This window comes from Drosophila sechellia, chromosome 2L, assembly GCF_004382195.2.
Source record: "Drosophila sechellia strain sech25 chromosome 2L, ASM438219v1, whole genome shotgun sequence".
Lineage (NCBI taxonomy): Eukaryota > Metazoa > Arthropoda > Insecta > Diptera > Drosophilidae > Drosophila > Drosophila sechellia.
This window is the reverse complement of record NC_045949.1, coordinates 5,468,930-5,486,583: the sequence shown is the minus strand read 5'-3', so window position 1 is coordinate 5,486,583 and position 17,654 is coordinate 5,468,930. Positions and strand designations below refer to the sequence as shown.

The 17,654-nt window shown below is 41.5% G+C and overlaps 1 protein-coding gene, 1 long non-coding RNA gene and 1 other non-coding gene across 3 annotated transcripts; all 3 read right to left on the bottom strand.

Moving 5' to 3' along the window:
* Window positions 1-3,388: 3,388 nt before the first annotated feature.
* Window positions 3,389-4,917, bottom strand: LOC116802142. Its single transcript, XR_004362511.1, has 3 exons — window positions 4,385-4,917; window positions 4,125-4,334; window positions 3,389-3,939 (listed from the first exon to the last, which is right to left on the bottom strand). It is a non-coding gene; the product is annotated as an uncharacterized LOC116802142 (long non-coding RNA).
* A 5,950-nt stretch (window positions 4,918-10,867) lies between these two features.
* On the bottom strand, window positions 10,868-11,012 carry LOC6613503. The gene has a single exon (XR_048554.2). It is a non-coding gene; the product is annotated as a U4 spliceosomal RNA (small nuclear RNA).
* Window positions 11,013-13,034: 2,022 nt separating this feature from the next.
* LOC6613502 (glutamate receptor ionotropic, kainate 2) lies at window positions 13,035-17,567 on the bottom strand. Its single transcript, XM_002037935.2, has 14 exons — window positions 17,479-17,567; window positions 17,220-17,414; window positions 17,020-17,166; window positions 16,895-16,957; window positions 16,232-16,441; window positions 15,827-16,038; window positions 15,599-15,757; window positions 15,388-15,546; window positions 14,951-15,231; window positions 14,708-14,897; window positions 14,269-14,630; window positions 13,760-14,190; window positions 13,441-13,700; window positions 13,035-13,386 (listed from the first exon to the last, which is right to left on the bottom strand). Coding segments are annotated over exons 1-14 (2,856 nt in total). The 5' UTR covers window positions 17,480-17,567; the 3' UTR covers window positions 13,035-13,200.
* Window positions 17,568-17,654: the final 87 nt, after the last annotated feature.

The following is a 17,654-nucleotide window of genomic DNA, read 5'->3' as shown; positions in this document are numbered from 1 at the left end:
ACGAACCGTGGTCATTATGCGGCTGGTTATTTTCCAGGTTCCGTGGCTCAAGTGCCTATTTGAGATCGGGCAGAGGCCGCGACCCCGAGCGCCATCAACTAACCGTTCGAGTTTCAGTTTGCTTTCCGCTTCTTTTTTTTTTTTTTTTGCCACTCGAAGCATTTCAAAAGAAGCACTTAAAAATCGACACGGTATGCAGTTATTTGTTATTTACTGTTGGCGAAAATTGCTTACTTGGCTTGGAGTCCTTGCCATTCGGCTGGCCAAGAGAGAGCAGCCTTATATCTACGCTTTTCAATCAGCCTAATGACAGAGACGGTCGAAATTTGCTTTTTAATTAAAAGAAAATACCATTCAACATTGTCGAAGAGCAGACACTCGAAAAACTCAACTACTCGCATCGAAGAAACTTGGGCCAAAAGGAAAACCCGACTCAGATAAACACAGAGTAGCCGGGCGGGCCATAACGACAATGATAAACAAGTTCGCCACTTCATTTTGAATGGTCCGGCGACGTTCTGATAGCTACTTAGTGCCCATATTAAAATCCGACCACAAAGCCAATGCAATGGCAACTTTTTGTTCAAACAGATAAACATCAAGGGTAGCCGAGCATCAGGAACATAAATAAAAACAACAGTGCAGTCGCTGCAAAATGCAACTTAATCAGCATTTATGAAAGAATCTCCAAACTATTGCTGCACTACTCGAAATTTTGAGAATGGGTATGTATAAAAAAGTTATCAGCTTAACAATCGGTTTTCTCCCTTAATCTGGCCAATGGGTATCTGATAGTCGAGACCTTAGACTGCTTTTTGGCACATTTGAATTTAAGTTTTCCCATAGCATTTGTAAAGGGTCTTACGATTTTGTTTCTTTTTTACCGCTTTATATTGCCTGCCGTTAAAGAAGCTAATAATTTCATATTTTTATGCTGAAGCATTTATTTGCTTAACTGTCTGCTTGTTTGGCTGTTGGTTTGTAATCTGCCAAATGTACCGCCAGCCAAATCCTGCTCCTGGTCCACCAAGGCAGTCGCCTCGCCACTCGAGCTAATGACACTTTATGTGGTCGAGGCTGAAGTGGCTGGGAATTGCGGGAAGTCCTCCAGCGCCAGTTGGTTGGTAGTCATCCAAGTTGCAGGGAGAAGCAACCTGCTGCCTCCGGTTGGTGTCTGGATAATGTGCTTTATGCCTCTTGTCTGTGGTAAGTTTTCAAACCAAAGGCGTAATCCCCGAGAGCGCTTGGCTTTGATGAGGCCCTCGAGAGTTAGTTTTTCCGTGTGTGCAGTGGTACACTTCGTTTACATGCCAATATTGATGAACTCGTGTCTGAACTCGGCCATGTTTCCATCGAGTGCTGGTGTTTAAAGCCATTTGCCAGCAATGGCAATAGCAATAGCTATATTAAAGTTGTAGCTTGCAGGCCATTAGGCCTATCATTTGCATCTGGCTATATCTCCATTGAAGTGGGTGAGGCGTGTCCGGGCTTTACAATTTTAAACACTTCCGCCGCACAATGCAAGTGGAAAATAAATAAAAAAAATCTTTACTCAACCCAACCCAACTGTTTTCCGCACATGAAACTTTCCCATTCGGTTGTCTGTCTGGGCAATAAACAGAAAAATTTACGCGCTGCTAACATGCAACTTGTGGCTTGATCCTTGAGTCAAGGTTTTCCACTGTGTTTCCTGTGAGTGGGGTAAGCGGAGGGGGAGGGGCTAATGCAATTTGCCCATGCAGCTTGCATAAAACTTGCAGCTGGAATTTTCCCCCGAGCAATTTCATATTAGAGTTCCACTCGAGCAACTTTGTAATTGAAATCAAAGTGTGTAAAGTGAGCTCGAAATCAAGCCGAATGCAACACACATGAACACTTGCCAAACCGAACCCTTCCATCAATTGAACTGTGAGACAAAAGACATGGCAGCATTGAGAAAACTTGGTCATTTATTTTGATTAAAGTTGCCTAACAATTAAACCATCTGTAAGTGAAAACAGAGTTTCGAGAATTGCCACCAAGTGTGTTTGCCAATTGTTTGCATTCAGCACGACTTGGATCACTTTTCACGTGATTGGATTTCTTATTCACGGAAACAAAGGGAAAAGATTGCTGAAAGCGATGCCAGGCTGCTTTTGAAAGGATTCTTTCCACGAACTAAAATGTTACATTTTTTATGCGATCTGCTGCACGATGTATATAAAGTATTATTAAGCTCTTTGTGCTTATTACGTAATTTATACTTTAAATTGGAATATGCTTGAGCCAAATGCCATGCCTTCTTGTCATTGAATTCGGGGGCATTAATTAGTTTCGTATTCATTACAAAATCTATAATTAATATGAAAATAATTTGGGCAACAGCATGCAAAATGCATGGAAATCATCTTAATAGTAAATCTCAAATCAATTTGCTAAATCCCCAGCACACGCACACAGCTGCAGCAACTGCCGCACACACACAAGCACACACCCAGAAGCACACGCACACGCACACACGTGCAATCGAGCAACAATAATCACAGGAATTTATCTAAAGTAGGCAGCAAGCAGGAATCAGGACGACGTCATCGGGCAAAGTCGGCGGCATTTACATAAACTTCGTGGACACTCAGGCCATCCTGCATGCAACTGCAGTTGCAGTTGCAACTGCGTAGGAGATTCATGCCGCAGATAGGCAGGATCTGCAATTGAGGACATTTATCATGCCCCTGACGGCCGAGGACGATGACGGGCGGCCTAAGCAACTTGGTTAATTATAATGGGTGCGGCTTTCGGGGGGAGTGCAGTGATTATGCCCCGATTGTAAGCGCAGGGTGGGGCAGCACTGCGTACGACGCTGGCAAATTGCAATTCCAAGAGAGAGACGACGACCGGAAGGAAGTGTAAAATTCAAATATGACAAATGACATGAACTTAAGCGGCTCCTGGTTGAGGCAGAGGCAGGGAGTTTGATTGCGGGGTGAGGGGGTTTTAGTTGAAGGATATGGCGGGGATATGGCTTTCTCAAAGCCCAAACTATGCGTAAGATTTATTGTGTGCGCCGGTATATGGAAATTATTAATATCGTAATGTCTTGCAATGATTTTGGGCAGAACGGACCACCAGGAGTCTTAATTAGAAATTTCGTAATTTGTCATTTTGCATGCTGGTCAGGCGCAAACGCAAATATTTTGATGACCTTACGACCCAATGGAATTGGTGGTAAATTGAAAATAAAGTTTCGGCCTGGGCAAGGAGGCGACAAAAGAAGATTTGCCTGATTAATATTCGATTGAATGACGGACCATTGCATAATTTAAGTTGCCAGATTGGCTTGTGTAAGCTTTTGGGCTGATTAAGCGACTTATGGTTAAATTAGCATTAACAATAGTCCTAAAAAGTTTATTTCATTGCACATGCTTAAGGCTAATATGTTACATTCAAGTTGAACATATCCAAGTATTTTAAATTTTAAGCACAATTTTTTGGCAATTGATGTTTAAAAATCATGTTTTCTTTCAAGTTTAATTGAGAAATCAATTATATTCGATTGTTTGATACAACTAAATCTCTAAATAAATATTCCATCCAAACTTAAAGTCCTGATAATAATCGAAGAGCTTTAATTGTCGGCCAGGTCAACAGTTTCCATTCCTTCAAGCCCTTCATCAGTGCCTCAAGATGCTTCCAATCAGATACCAGTACTCGAACCGACCACAAGCTCTGACAATTGAGATTCCAAATAGCAGTGGTGCCGGTGTGTGGTCCTTCAGATCCCCCCCATGACAATCGAGACCGGGGGCAGCGATTCAAGTTGCTTTGAGCATGTTGTGGTTGCACACACACAAGCAGCCGTCGTGCCCCATCGACCTCCAGGAGCAGCGATTGTAATCCCAGGCGCGTCCAGGAGCAGGCAGTGCCGAGCCAGGACAGATTACAGGGCATGGTGCGGAAAAACTGGAAACACGATAACAATAAAAAGTGGCTGGTTGCTGACACAAAAAACAGGAACTCGGGAAGAGCTCTAAAAACAATTTGACATTTGGCCAGCAAATGCAGGGGGGAGACCATCAGCAAAGGAGCTCCCAGCCAGAGCCGTAAAAAATTAGTGGGTCTGGCTGGTGGAGAGTGCCAGGACTCACGTTATCGGCATACACCATCATCACCCGACCTGACGGACGTTGTCAACACCCAAACAAGGACTTGGGCCAGGAGTCAAATGGGCTGGGCAACCGGGTCAAATGCACTCACGCCTATAAGCAGTGGAGCACTGTGTCCAGGAGGCAATATCAAGGTACTTTTTCAAGTCCTCTAAACTTGTATTGTTTTATCGAGGGATTTTTTACACATATCTGAAATATGACGTTTTATAGGATATACCAGTTATAATTCATTTACCCACCACTATTTTTGGGTACTTTACTGAGTACCTTGGTGGCCGGGCAGAGTACCTTTACCAACACTGCCTATAAGTTGGTAAACGAATCAAATTCTGGCAGGACGACAAAGCTTTGTGGCCATAATAATACGTGACCTGTCTGATTCTGGCTTGCCTTCCGCTCCGACTGGTTTCGGTTTCTTAAAGTCAACGATTTGGTTAAACAAAAAAGCTGGGTCAGAGTAGTGAAAATCTGAAGCGCGGGCGCAAGTCGTCCGTGTGGGTTGCTTACAAATTGATGTGAATTTTTTCACATGTTCACGTGAAACTAACACACGCAAGCCATTCATCATCATCGGGAGCAGTGGAAGCGGTGGAGCCATTGCTGAATATTCTATTTTCCATCGGATTTCCACCGCCCCCAAACACAGGGCTCTCACATTTCGGGCTAAGAATCAAATGGGATAAAAGATACATTCATCTATAAGAGCGTGTAAGTGTGCATGAGTGTGTGCGGATTCGTGTGTGAAAATAAGTTTACAAGTTGCAGCCTACGGCTATTTGCCTTGGATAAAGTTTTCGGCTGGTGGAAAGGAAATGCAAGCCAGCACATTGTCGCGAAATGGGCTAAAACTTGCTCGAAATGGTTACAAAAATATAAAACATATTTAAAAGGTCTCAAATATTTCATTCCCAAATTACGCACACTGTTTTTAATGACAACCATTTTCATACTGATTTTTTAGTCCAAATAATGAGTTTTTTTCTCATATCAATAAAAATATTAGTTCAAATATGGAATGACATATCTCGTTAAACTCGTTAAAAAATTCCCTTTCGAATGGCATTTACACTTTAAAATGTTAAATTTTTAAATTTTTTTACAAAAAATGAAAAAATTAAAAAAAATTTTTTTTTCTAAAATAACAAAACATTGAAAGAAAAAGTTTGTTTAGATAATAAGCTGTAAAAACAGCATATTCTTTGTGACTCTTTTTATCCATGTTATGACAATAAAACCACCTTTAAAGTCGTACTTTGGTCATAAATTAGTAAAAATAATACGATTTTTCCAATACTAATAAAAATATGGGTGCAAATATGGAATGTTATACATCGTTGAACTCGTTAAAAAATTCCCTTTCGAATGGCATTTACACTTTAAAATGTGAAATTTTTGCAAATTTTTGCAAAAAATCATTACAAAAAATGGAAATTTTTTAAAAAAAAATTTTTCCCCAAAATTAAAATAATAATAGTTATACTTTTGTCGTAAAGTACTATGATGATTTTCTGTTACAAAAATAAATAAACATTTTATAGCATACCCATACAAAGTGATATCGAACCAGTGTGCTTTTCTTTTCGGTTGGGAAGTTGGCTCAGACTTATGGCCATCATAATACTTGCATAAATGGCAGCGCACAAATTTGCTGCCTTAAAATATTGTCTAAGTGAAAAACTTTTCGCATATGATTTATTTACTTGATAACTTCCCCACTCGGGTCGCAGCAAATTATGAAGATGGCCATCGCATCCTGGCGATTAGTAATTTGATTATCTATCTATTGATTGATGGCCAGGTGGCCGTCCGGCTGAGTCATTGTGGGAATGGAATTGATGGAGAAATCCGCTTAATAATGGATTCCATTACATAATGATCAAATTCGCAACCTGTTGGGACCGCAGAAGGAAAGCTCCCACAAGCCGTACAACATTATTCAGAATGTGTAACTTGATTTAAAGTCATGGCACTCCCACAAAGCTGACAAATTTTATTTCCGCCAAAGTCACGCACCAGGGAACTGAACTGAACTGAACTGGGCTACACCGACCCACATTCACAGCAAACATTTGGGGGCGTGGTCGGGGACACTCGTTTCAGCAACATTTATACGAATTGTCTTTTGCGCGCTTCATTTCGCATAAACAAATCTCGACCGTTATGTATTTATACCGGAAACGTGCAAATATCGCCCCAGGGACTAGGCGAAGTCGAGTTCCCCAACGTTCCATATTGTCAGCATTGTTGTGGCCACCGCCACCATTGCCACCAATGCCACCAATGCCACCTGCGTCGCTCGGATTTTTGTGCTGCTTCGCCTGCCGTCCTTCTCGCTTTTTTTCCTAGGCTTTTTCATCAACTAACTACGTAGAGCTGAAAAAAATTACTTGACGTTTCCGCTGCAGTAAAAACACATGGGCAAAATACAAATAAACAAACATGAATGGCAATGAAGCCAGGCGATGCGCAAACCGAACACTGAATACTCTATTGGCGATGCAAGTCGAATTTGGAAAAACATTACTTTTCTTTATAAGAAAGAGTTGAGGCACAACAAGACGAATATGGTCTTACAAATAGTTTTCAGTTTTCTTTTTAAAACTGCTGCAAATAGTACAACAGAGGTTTTAGTATCACTTCTTAACAAGGTATTAAAGGCATTAATAATTTATTATTAGAAATAAAGGCTTAACTGATGCTACAGAGTTCTCCCAATTCTTTCAAAATACTGTTTCTAAGATAGGTATAGTTATTACCCATCATTTTGGCATTTTCAACGGACTTCTTCGGGTAAGGATATATAGTCATTCGTACTGCCGCTTTTTATAGTCTACTTTTCGGCTTTCCGCGCCTTTGTGGGCCCCCTGTGTGTGTGTGTTAGTGAGTGTGTGTGAGTGCGATGGTACTCTGAACGGTGGCTTAGTGCGGTTGGATGGCTGGATGGTTGGCTTGCGGCTTGGGTTGGCTTTTGTGTGCACCTATTGTCAAATTGAATTGTAATAGACACGTTTTTGCAAAAGCCAAGTGTGAGTGCCAGTCGGCCTGCGTCCATGTATGTGTGCGAATTGGTGCGATGGTGGCTTCCGTGACACTTTATATTTACAGCTGCGCCCGCCGCTCTCGACCAGCAGCGGAACGGGATTGTGTGTCCCCCGGCCGAGCCGAGACTTAATTTTATACAAACGAAACGTATGCGTCTTGCTTCGAGCGCATAAAAAATATTATTGCATACATTACTCGTCGCGACTCCTTCGCCGTTGTCCTGGCCATCGTCCTCGCATTTGCATTTTCTTATTTAAATGTCGACTTCTAAATGACGACAAATTGTTTTGACGTTGTGTCGCTTTTTGATTTTAAAAATGCTAAGAGACAACGGGTTGAAAACACACATGAGTCTCTATGTTGGCATAAGAATGTGTAGCTGGTGGAAAATGCTTCTGTTTTTTTTTTTTTGCTCCCTTAAAGGCTTAAAAGCAGTCCTGCAATGGCAGCTTGGACAAAGAAAATGTGAGGGAAAATACTTGGGCCGAAAAAGTTTCATACAAAAATGAAATGTAATTTCCTTGAGGAACAACATGCGAGTAGTATTGATTTCAACTAAATGGAACAAGAAGAAGAAAGCTTTACACTCAAAACATTAGGTTTTCTTTAAGAAAATCATAGTCTTATTAGGATTTTACATATATATTCTCCAACCAATTCTTAATGAATGTATAGTTAATATCTATTAGATATATTTTCAAGAAAGCGTATCCGACAATATAAAATCAATGTACACATATATTCTTGATCATTATCCATATCCATATCATGTCCGTCCATATAAAAGTCAAGACTGCCGGACAAAACGGACACACTTGAAAGTTAATTACACTGCTTAAAAAGTAAGTAACAGATAGAAGCATTTGAATAGATTGAATCAATCCGCAATCTATTAACAAAAATATTCTCTGTTATTTATAAAACTTGATATATTGAAATAAGCCTTGGTTTGTTTAAGCGACAGAAATGCGATTTTAGCAACTACAGCCGTAATGAAAAATAAACAAGTTGTCCATTTTAAGAGATGTGCTAGCTAGTTTGAATTAATTAAGAGTTTAAACTTAGTTAATTTATCGCCTTTCTCCAGCTGGTTATAAAGCAATCAGCGTTGCAGAGGATTTGCCGCCTATGGCTGATTTATGTTTAATTAAATGCCCAAAGTTGTCTTGTACCCATCGTACTTCTTTTGAGTAGCTAAGGCTCTGAGAACTTTTCCACCTGTCGCTCAGGAGAAACAATAAAAACGTTTGGCAAGAGGGTTGGAGAGAGAGGACTGGCCGGGCAGGAAATAAATTCAAACTTGTTTAATATGAAAATGGCGTGCAGGAAAAAATGTTGTTGTTATTCGTGTGCCCCTGTTCGCCGCAGGGATTCTTGGCCCTAAGCGATTTCTTGGCCCTACTCGACACTCTTTCGGCCGCATTTCGTACTTGCAAGTTTGATTGGAGCCGAGATGAAAATTGACAGGCGAGAGAGAGTCCTATACACTTGGCCGCAAGTGATGATTGTAATTATTCATGGCCAGCCGCACCACAGTAGTAACTCGCAGCCAATTTAAATGTTAATCAAATTAAGGTGCACCCCCAGCAGCTCCAATTAACCCAGGTCCTGTACCCATGCTCTCCTCCTCCACACACTGGGTATATTTTCGGATTTCGATTTTTTTTTTTACCCGTTTGCGTGCCAGGCGATTTTTTAATAATTTAATCCACTGCAATTGAGCGTCATGGCATGTATTTCAAGCCTAGACAGATTTATCGAAAACACAAACAAAGAGTACACATGCACCGGGCATGAAAGCTAAGAGTGTGGAAAAAAGGAGAGGCAAATATTTTTGCGCAAACATTGATCGGCAATCGCAGTGAATGGAGATGGGCAGGGGGAATGGGGGGTTGGATGATGGGGCACTTCGCCGTACTGCATGTTAACACACACACACGACCAGATATTTGTAAATATTTCCATAGCCATTCCGCCCACACTTTGCAATAAAGTCTTGATTAACTACTATCGCACAGTGGGATCATATTGGACTTTAGATGAAAATAGATATATCAATATATTTAATATATATATTTAAATTCGCAATCATCAGCTCAAAAACATCAATTCCATATATTGTATAAGTTTTAAAAACACTTTACAATATTTCAACACAATATTTCGCAACGAGTCCCATTGTGCGACTCACGCTTTTTGAGTGTGTGTCTTCGGCTCAATGGAAAAAGAGCGGAAAAGAAAAACAAAAGAGATGAAAGGTGAAGTGAGTGCGGGGAGGAGTGAAAAGTGGAAGGCAGAAGGACTTGTTTTATAAATGAAAATTCATTGAAAACTGATAGCGTGTGAAAAATAAACGAAACGAAAAGTCGGCAAAAATATGAAGTGTCACTGATCGAATATATGAAATGACATGGATGCGCTATTAAAAATTGTATGCCAGCAGTAACTCAACAAGTATTCATTTAATCAAACTGATGAATATGTTGAGTGTATAGTGCTGTACCATACTCTGTTTGCTGTAAATAAACATAAATATATATTTTACAAACTTATTTTTACCAAGTAGGCTTGTGTGCAATAAAATAAAATATATTATAAATAAGTTGAAGAGTATTGAAATGCCTACAAAATGCTCACTTTTTCATCGAACCCGCTTGATAGCTCTTTTATGGGCGAATTTATGTCAACTGCTGTTTGGCAAACTTTTCATTCAGCCAAGCTTTTTATGTCATACAATTTTTCCAGTGGCAATTAGCGGCCGAAGCCAAAGCAAGATTGGTTTGCCATTCATAAACCGGATAGACACTAATTAAAACAAATTGACGGATTTGTAACCAAAGATGAATGAGAACTATTCACATATTGCTTAATCGCGAAACGGAAACAAGAAAGAAAGTAATTAATACTCGCGTAAAGCAAAAAAACATCTGAGATAAGGAAAAGTGCAACAGGGTATCTGTTAGTCAAATCACTCGACTACAGCATTCGCTCGCGTTGTTAAGTGTGCCAGCAACATTTTGAAAACGATGGGCTCATAATTTAAATTTATTTATGCATTCTTCTCGCGAACCGCAATTTTGCGGGAAATAATAATTTAATTAGCCCAAATACCGACGAGGGCCGCGCGGAGTACGACGAATATCAGAGTCCTGTGCACAATATTTTGTATGCATATCACAGAAATAGCAATTACTGCCCGGCAACATTTTGCTGTCCCCAAAACCAGGTCCAACCATTATTTCGATTCCATTGCATGAAGAATGGCCGCATGGTCATCCGAGTTGCTGTGTTTGTGCTCTGGAATTTTCAATGGTGCTCTGGCATTAACGTTTAAAAGTCAATTAGTGGTTTTTATAAATGTGATTAAATGAAGTGACAGTGTTGTTTACTGTTTTTCGATTTTTGGCTATTAGCTGCATTTTTATTGGACTAACATTACTCCGTAAATTGGCTTACATGCGGCACAGGGGCTATATTGAACTTTAATTTGGAGAGGTAAATTGGAAAATTTGCCAGCAATGGACCCTTTGCACCTGGGTGTGAATCACTGCGGACGTTGTTCCATAGAATACAAGCCTTATCTTCCCTTGCAAGGTAATAGGTATCTGACAGTTGACTAGATCGCTCTTTCTTTTCTTTAGTACAAAAGAGATATATATGTGTAATTTATTCTTAAGTCAGCCCACTTGGGGCCTAAAAAAATTGCCTTAGCTTAAAGATCGTAGATCCTTACGCTGGGCGAGATATTGGTTTTAGTTTTCAACTAGCAATAATCGCAGCTCAGTTGGAACTTCATTGCTTGCGATGTTGCCACTGCACAAGGTTGGTGATGCCTCCAAATGCAAATGCTAAGCTTCTCTATGCGAAGTCTGCTAAAACCGTTTGAGAATTATATCTTTAGGGCACTCGCCAAAAGACAAGACAACCCGTTTGACAGGACTGCCACCTCCCGAATCCAGTTGCCAATCTGTCAACCCCTAAAATTCAGTTGCCAATTTCCAAGGATTTGCTCCAGGTCACAGTGAACTGGAACTGGTCTTCCCAGCTATTGCATTTTTATGACCTTCGAAGGCGCTTTGCTCCGTTCGATGACGAGCATTGCCCGCATCGAGTCCGCAACTCGGAGTCCCCCGGGTACCAACATAAAAACGAATAGAATGAAAGTGGCAGTTGCAGTGAAAGGGTCAAGTGTTTGCCTGCGCCCGGCTCAGATACTTGGATTATGCGAGTTAAGTCGCTTGGCCGCAAGCCGCCCAAATTGTAAGCGGCTTTAAGGCAGACATCAACCGATTGCGCCTTAAAGTTCAGAGCCACTCAGCCACATCAGCATTCCAACGGCGATGGCCGTGTCCTTCGAGTTTCGCCAACCAGTGGCCAGGACGATACGGAAAGCCGACGATTAACAAAGGACTTCGCTGGCCCCGCGAAATGGACAAGCATTGCGCTTTGTAATTTAAATGGCTCTTTTATGGTGGCGCCCATAAAATGTACAAATAAGGGTTAATTATGTCCCGGCAGTTGACGCCAACATAAGATGCCCAAATTTGTGGGGTGCAATTGGGTCACGGGAATGTAAATAAGTGCGAGCTTAAACGAATTTTATGCCTTCCTACGCTCACTGAATATATATGTATGTATTTTATACGCAGGCTTTAAGTTATTTAAGCCGTTTATAAACTATTGTGTGATAGATTCAAATCCACGTACGTGCTCTAAAAATTTGAATCTGTGAAAAGAGCAGAAAGCCCCTCATTAAATGGGGCTTATGGCATGAACTGCCTGCAAATCAGTTAACGCACCACTTTCTCGGCTTCTGGCGAAAGTGACAGGCCAACCAGCTTATTAACCCTTGTCAGCAACGCCCCCTCCGGCAGAAAATCGCTAAACGGATGTTGCCGCTGTATACACGGCGAGCAACAACTTCAACATGGCCAACAAAAGCTCCTTTTTTTACCAAAAAAAAGGGGGGTGCGAAAAAGACGCCGTAAAAAGCAGACTCACTCGATTGCCTCATCGACGAACCGGAAACAATTGACTCGATTACCCGGCAAACAAAAACAACTTGCCAACATAAACATGACATACCAATAAAAGCAACAAAAAAAAAGGACAACGGAACAGAAGCCACACACACACACAAAAACATTGTGGCAAGTGGCAAAGAGTGCGTGTGAATGGATGTTGAATGGTTGAGGGGGACTAGGGTTAAATGTGGGTCGACCTCTGTTTAGTTTTCCGGAGTCCTTTCCACTAGATTTTCGCCCATCGGTCTAAGGACTTTTTTGACAGGGTTTTCTGCTCGCTTTCATTTGATTTGATTTCATTTCATTTGAATAAATGTGTGTTCGACTTCTCTTCCTTTATTTGAATTCGTTGGTCGAATTGTTTACGCTGCTGCGAATGCTCAAACCACATTGTACCATTTGTGATATTGTTATTTATGCCACAACTCTCACTTTTTTTTGGAGCTTGGAAAAACGTTTCTAAAAAAAACCACAAACTGTTTTATTGTCTGTGTATTTTTTATTGCGGGTTAAATATTAATTGGTATTTATGGACCAGCATGCATTTTGCATACATATACAAGGCGATTTGTGTTCTTGTCATGTTTCTCGCAAATCAAGTTAAACAAATTGTTTTAGATAACAAAAATATGTAAATGTGTACGCATATGGTAAGTGTTATCACTTACTGTTGCCTATTTTTAAATTTAATTAAATTAACATTGCAAATAAAATGAAGTTTAATAGCATTGATTTTGGCACTTGAATTGGTAAAACAGAAACTTTTGATTGGCAAACTAAGTTAATGCATTTAGTTCAGATACTATTGTTAAAAAATGTCATCTTTGTAGTTCAATGTATATTTATTATTTGTTTTATTACCTTACTATCACTTAGTTCTAAAAAATTAACAATTGTCGTATGTAGAGCTTCCGAAGGATCGATTGTAAAATATCCTTATACTAATCTTAATTCTATTTTACTGAATGTTCGCAAGCCTTTTCACTCCGCTACTTTTCGATTCTCCTCGACTTTTTTTTCTTTTTCGCACTGGAAGCACTTGTAATCTGCTCCAGCGATGAGTAACCCGTCGAAGTTGAATCTCGACTTTGGCGATAGGTGTGCAGCGGTTTTCGGGTCAACCAGAATCGAATCACAAAGTAAAACTCCGCCTTGAGTGCCAGCATGGGTGGAATCTGAAATGGATTTGAATATAAGTAAGTGTCCAACCAGGAAGTGGGTCAGCTCACCTTCTCCTTCACCGAAATGCGCTGCACGTGCCACAAAAACTCGGCGACACCGATCACGAGTGCAACGACCACGCCGACGATCAGCACCACGAACAGTCCACCCACCGAATCCATGTCGAACTGGCCATCATCGATGGTCGGGACATTCGAGTCGCAGGTGCTTTCATTGCTGTTGAACCACTTGTTCCGCAGCTTGAAGAGCTCGCCCCTCTCGCTGAGCCTCAGGATTCCCACGCTGAGATTGGAACGAAAGTCGGCATCTGTTTGTGAAAGTTAAAGGAAAACTAGATAAGAACGTTCATTAAACGTAGTAACTTACTCAACGGCACTGCAATGCCATAGTGCTTCTCCCCAAAACTTTCACCGATCTGGGTTAGCTCGCAGTTGCGCTGCACGTAATACTGCAGATTGGTGGTCTCCATTAGAAAGGCGTAGGTACCCTTGCTCAGCTTCACCCGATCCACGCCCTCCTCGTTGTTCTTGGTGAAGGCATCCGGCTTGAAGGACAACATCTTGTTCCACGCCATCCGGTTGTCGGTGTCGTTCGATTCGGAGAAGTACACCGAAGTGGCGCCGCCACGAATGGTGCCAAATTGCACCTTGTTTTGGTCCACCAAATCGTGCAAGGATCCAATATCGCCAGCAATCTTCGACGAGGTTATAAAGGCGGCCAACTTGGCTATGTATGTCTGGGAGATTAGCAGGGCAAAGATCCACCAGAAGGCGGTCAGCAAACGCATGGGAAGGCCCCTAAATGGAAAGGTACGTTTGGATTAATGAAAATCCCACTAGTTAGTATAAGCTAGAAGTCGAAGATCTTCCACTTGCCTGGGCAATAGATCGCAACCTTGATTAAGTATCGAGCCCAACACTAGCCACAATGCGTTGCTCAGATGCCAGATGTTCTGTCGCTCCATTTCGCGATTCACATTCTCCACCGGCTGATCCCACTCATATTGATCAATGCGACCGGTGAAGATCAGTGCAAAGGCCGTGATCATCATTGCAATCATTACGAATAGCCATACCTCGGCATTGTACGGATTTAGGAAGGCATATATATCCGCCTTCGGTGGAGGCTCCTTGTACGAGAGAATACTTATGCCCAGCTGCATGAAGGGTACAGTGAAGTCCACCACCGAACGACGCGCTTGGGTTATGGTCAAGTCACAGATTCCAATTTGAGCATTCTATGATAAAACGAAAGAGATTAAATATTAATAAAAAATAAATATATCATAATATCTATGATATTTAAGTTTCTCACATTATCAATCAACTGCCTGATTATGCCATCCCATTCATCTGTGTTCGCATCGTAACTGCCATATTTGTTATCCCTAACTGGCTCAAAGTTGAAATCGAACTTGCACTCTTGGGCCAACATGTAAATCAAATCCACGGCATAGCCCTCAAAGCGTTCATTGCCCTCGAAGTGGACTCCTTCGGGTTCCTCACTAATAATAATGAATAATAATAAGATAAGATATAAGACAGTTTCCCAACTTACCGCCAGCTGAAGTACGGTTTGCCCACTCGAGTGGCCACTGTGTATCTGATGGGTTTCTGGGAGAAATCCTCTTTGTTCTGAAGTCTCTTCTGTTTAAGGGCTTGTGTTGAGTTCTCGCGCAGTTTTTCAAAGTCCACAAGCTGAAACTCCTTGTTCCATATGTGAGTTACGCGATCAATGATGGGGTTGTAAACTTCAAGATTAAAATCATCTCGCTGGCCATCAGCATTTATCTGTAGCCTTTGTGTTTTAAAGGGTGGTTTTACCATCTTTGGGGTTATCTAAAAAAAATCCAAAAGAGTTAGTACATATTGACCTTGCCAAATTGCTTTTTGAGAAATTTTTAACAGTGGACTCGACCTTAGTACATGTCCGTTTTCTTGTCCGTTTTCTTGTCCGTTTGTCTGGCTGTCCGTATAAATGAATGAACAACTTGCCTGCTTCATTTGCTCCACCAGACGCGGTCCTGGCTGCCAGAAGCCACGTCCGCAGCTAAAGTTAGGTATGTAGAATCCTGGAAGCTGACTTATTTCCAAGAGAGCATTGTAGAACAGCACGATGGAATCATACACGAGCTGGGATCCAAGTGAGGAAAACTATACAAAGGACAAATTAAATGAGCACAAAAGTTCAATTCTTCGATTTTACCCTGGTATCCACACTGTTGTCAAACACATCTATTTCATCGTGAACCGGCGGAGGCACATAGGTTCGTATCCTGACAGCTGCCACGGCGACGGTGAAATCCCGGGAGTAGAATCCATCAATGCCACTCAGATGTGTATCCAAGTTGGTAAGAAATAAATGCTGTTGATTTGGAAAGTAATAAAGATTAATACTTGATTTTAAGATACTAAACTGCTATTAAGTACTGACGTTAAATGAACCAGTCATATTATATCCAATCGAGGCATTGATTACGTCCACCAAAATGTCGGATGGACAGTCCAGAAGGACGAACTTTTCACGAGCGTTGTTGATGCGCTTCCACAGAATCCTGTAATCATCTCCTCGTTCGAATTCCTGCATCTTGATCCCGGCTTTGTGGAGCTGCTTCCATGCTAGGATGTGCTGCAGGCGAATAAGGTCTTTGTGGGAAAGGATATGTTAAGATAACTTGGATGGTCTAAGAGGTTTACAGTACGCTACTAAGGAATTTAAAGTTAGAGGGAAAGCATAAAAAAGCAAATAAACTATTGTAAATGCAAATGTTATATGTAAGCATAAAGTTAAATACTAATTATACCCAAACTATCGAGGATGATAGATTACGATACATACGGGAACTCCTCTCGTAGGCTATGGTAAAGGACTTCCAGTCGAAGGTCTTGCTGGCCAAGATGTCTGAGAAGGCGGCGGACAGAAAGAGCTCCATTGGAGCCACATTCACTGTGAGTTGGTGGTTCATGCGCTCCCTGCTCGACTGCTGGGGATGCCAATCGAACTGCAGATGCGGTATACCCGTCATATTGCACAGTACCTCGACGATATCTATGGTGAATAGGGGGGAGAAGGAGAGCGAGTGTGGGGGTGTTTATTTTTGTTTAGAATGATCGGAGGAACCAGCGGAACGCACAACGAAAGTGGCGATCAAAACACAAAGAGCACAACGCAAACATTTTTCTTGGCTCTGCTCCAAATGGTCCCCAACCACCGGACGCTTTATTTACTGCAAAAATATTTGGATCCAACGTTGGGCAGCCCAATTTTATGACCGAATTGTGTGAGAGTGTGTTTTGGGTATTTTGAAGAATCATTAACGAGGTTGACGAGCCTTTAGAAGATCTCCTCGCTGCTCTTTCTCTATACGTTCTCTTTAATGGATTTTGTATACGCACGTATATGCAGCTAGACAATTTATTTTATGACGCCGAACCATATGATTCGTTTTAAAAATAATATATCCCAGAGAGGGTATGGTATACGTAGGAAAATGAAACTTACCGCTGTTTGTCTTTGAACTTGGTCCGAAAATAGCGGCCACCCCACTTCCAATCAAGTCGCAAGCTAAAGCAGTTAGATTTATAGGGTTAATTGTGCACTACTTGCGCACTTCCGCCAGTACTCACAAATATCCTGCAGGACAATGCTGTCGTCGACGGTCACATAGCGCTTGATTGCCTCCAGTTTGAGAGCGGGATTTACTGCATTCACTTCCTCGAGTGCCGCACTAAAGGCATCGGCCAACTTCATTTCCGTGTCGAAGAAAATGGCTCCTAAACGAAAACAGTTTGTACATTTTGGACATACTCTTGAGTTATCAACCAACCGATTTTGACCACTAAATCATTGGCGCCACTGGATATTGCTAGTGCCAGAAGAACCAGGAACTGTAGACCGTGCATTACTACAACTTTAAACAGAGCACTAGAAAAATATAGCACTAAAAATCTATATTTTTTAACGCGCAGCCATATAATTCCCAGCCAGAAATCGGCCAGATCCGGGCAACGCTCCACGAGCACTGACAATCACAAAAAATGTATATTTTTTAAACCTCCGCCACGAGCGATCTCTGCGAGACTTACTACGTCATGGAGAACAGCGGCCATTGTGGGTGGGTTCCATGCTCGCCGAGAAGAGCAAGCACCACATGTCTAGACTCTAGCGTCTAGCGTCTATACTCTATACTCTTTTATCTAGACCATGCAGACACGACCATTAGCTGGAAATGAAACAGTGAAAGAAAACTAAATGTGCTCTA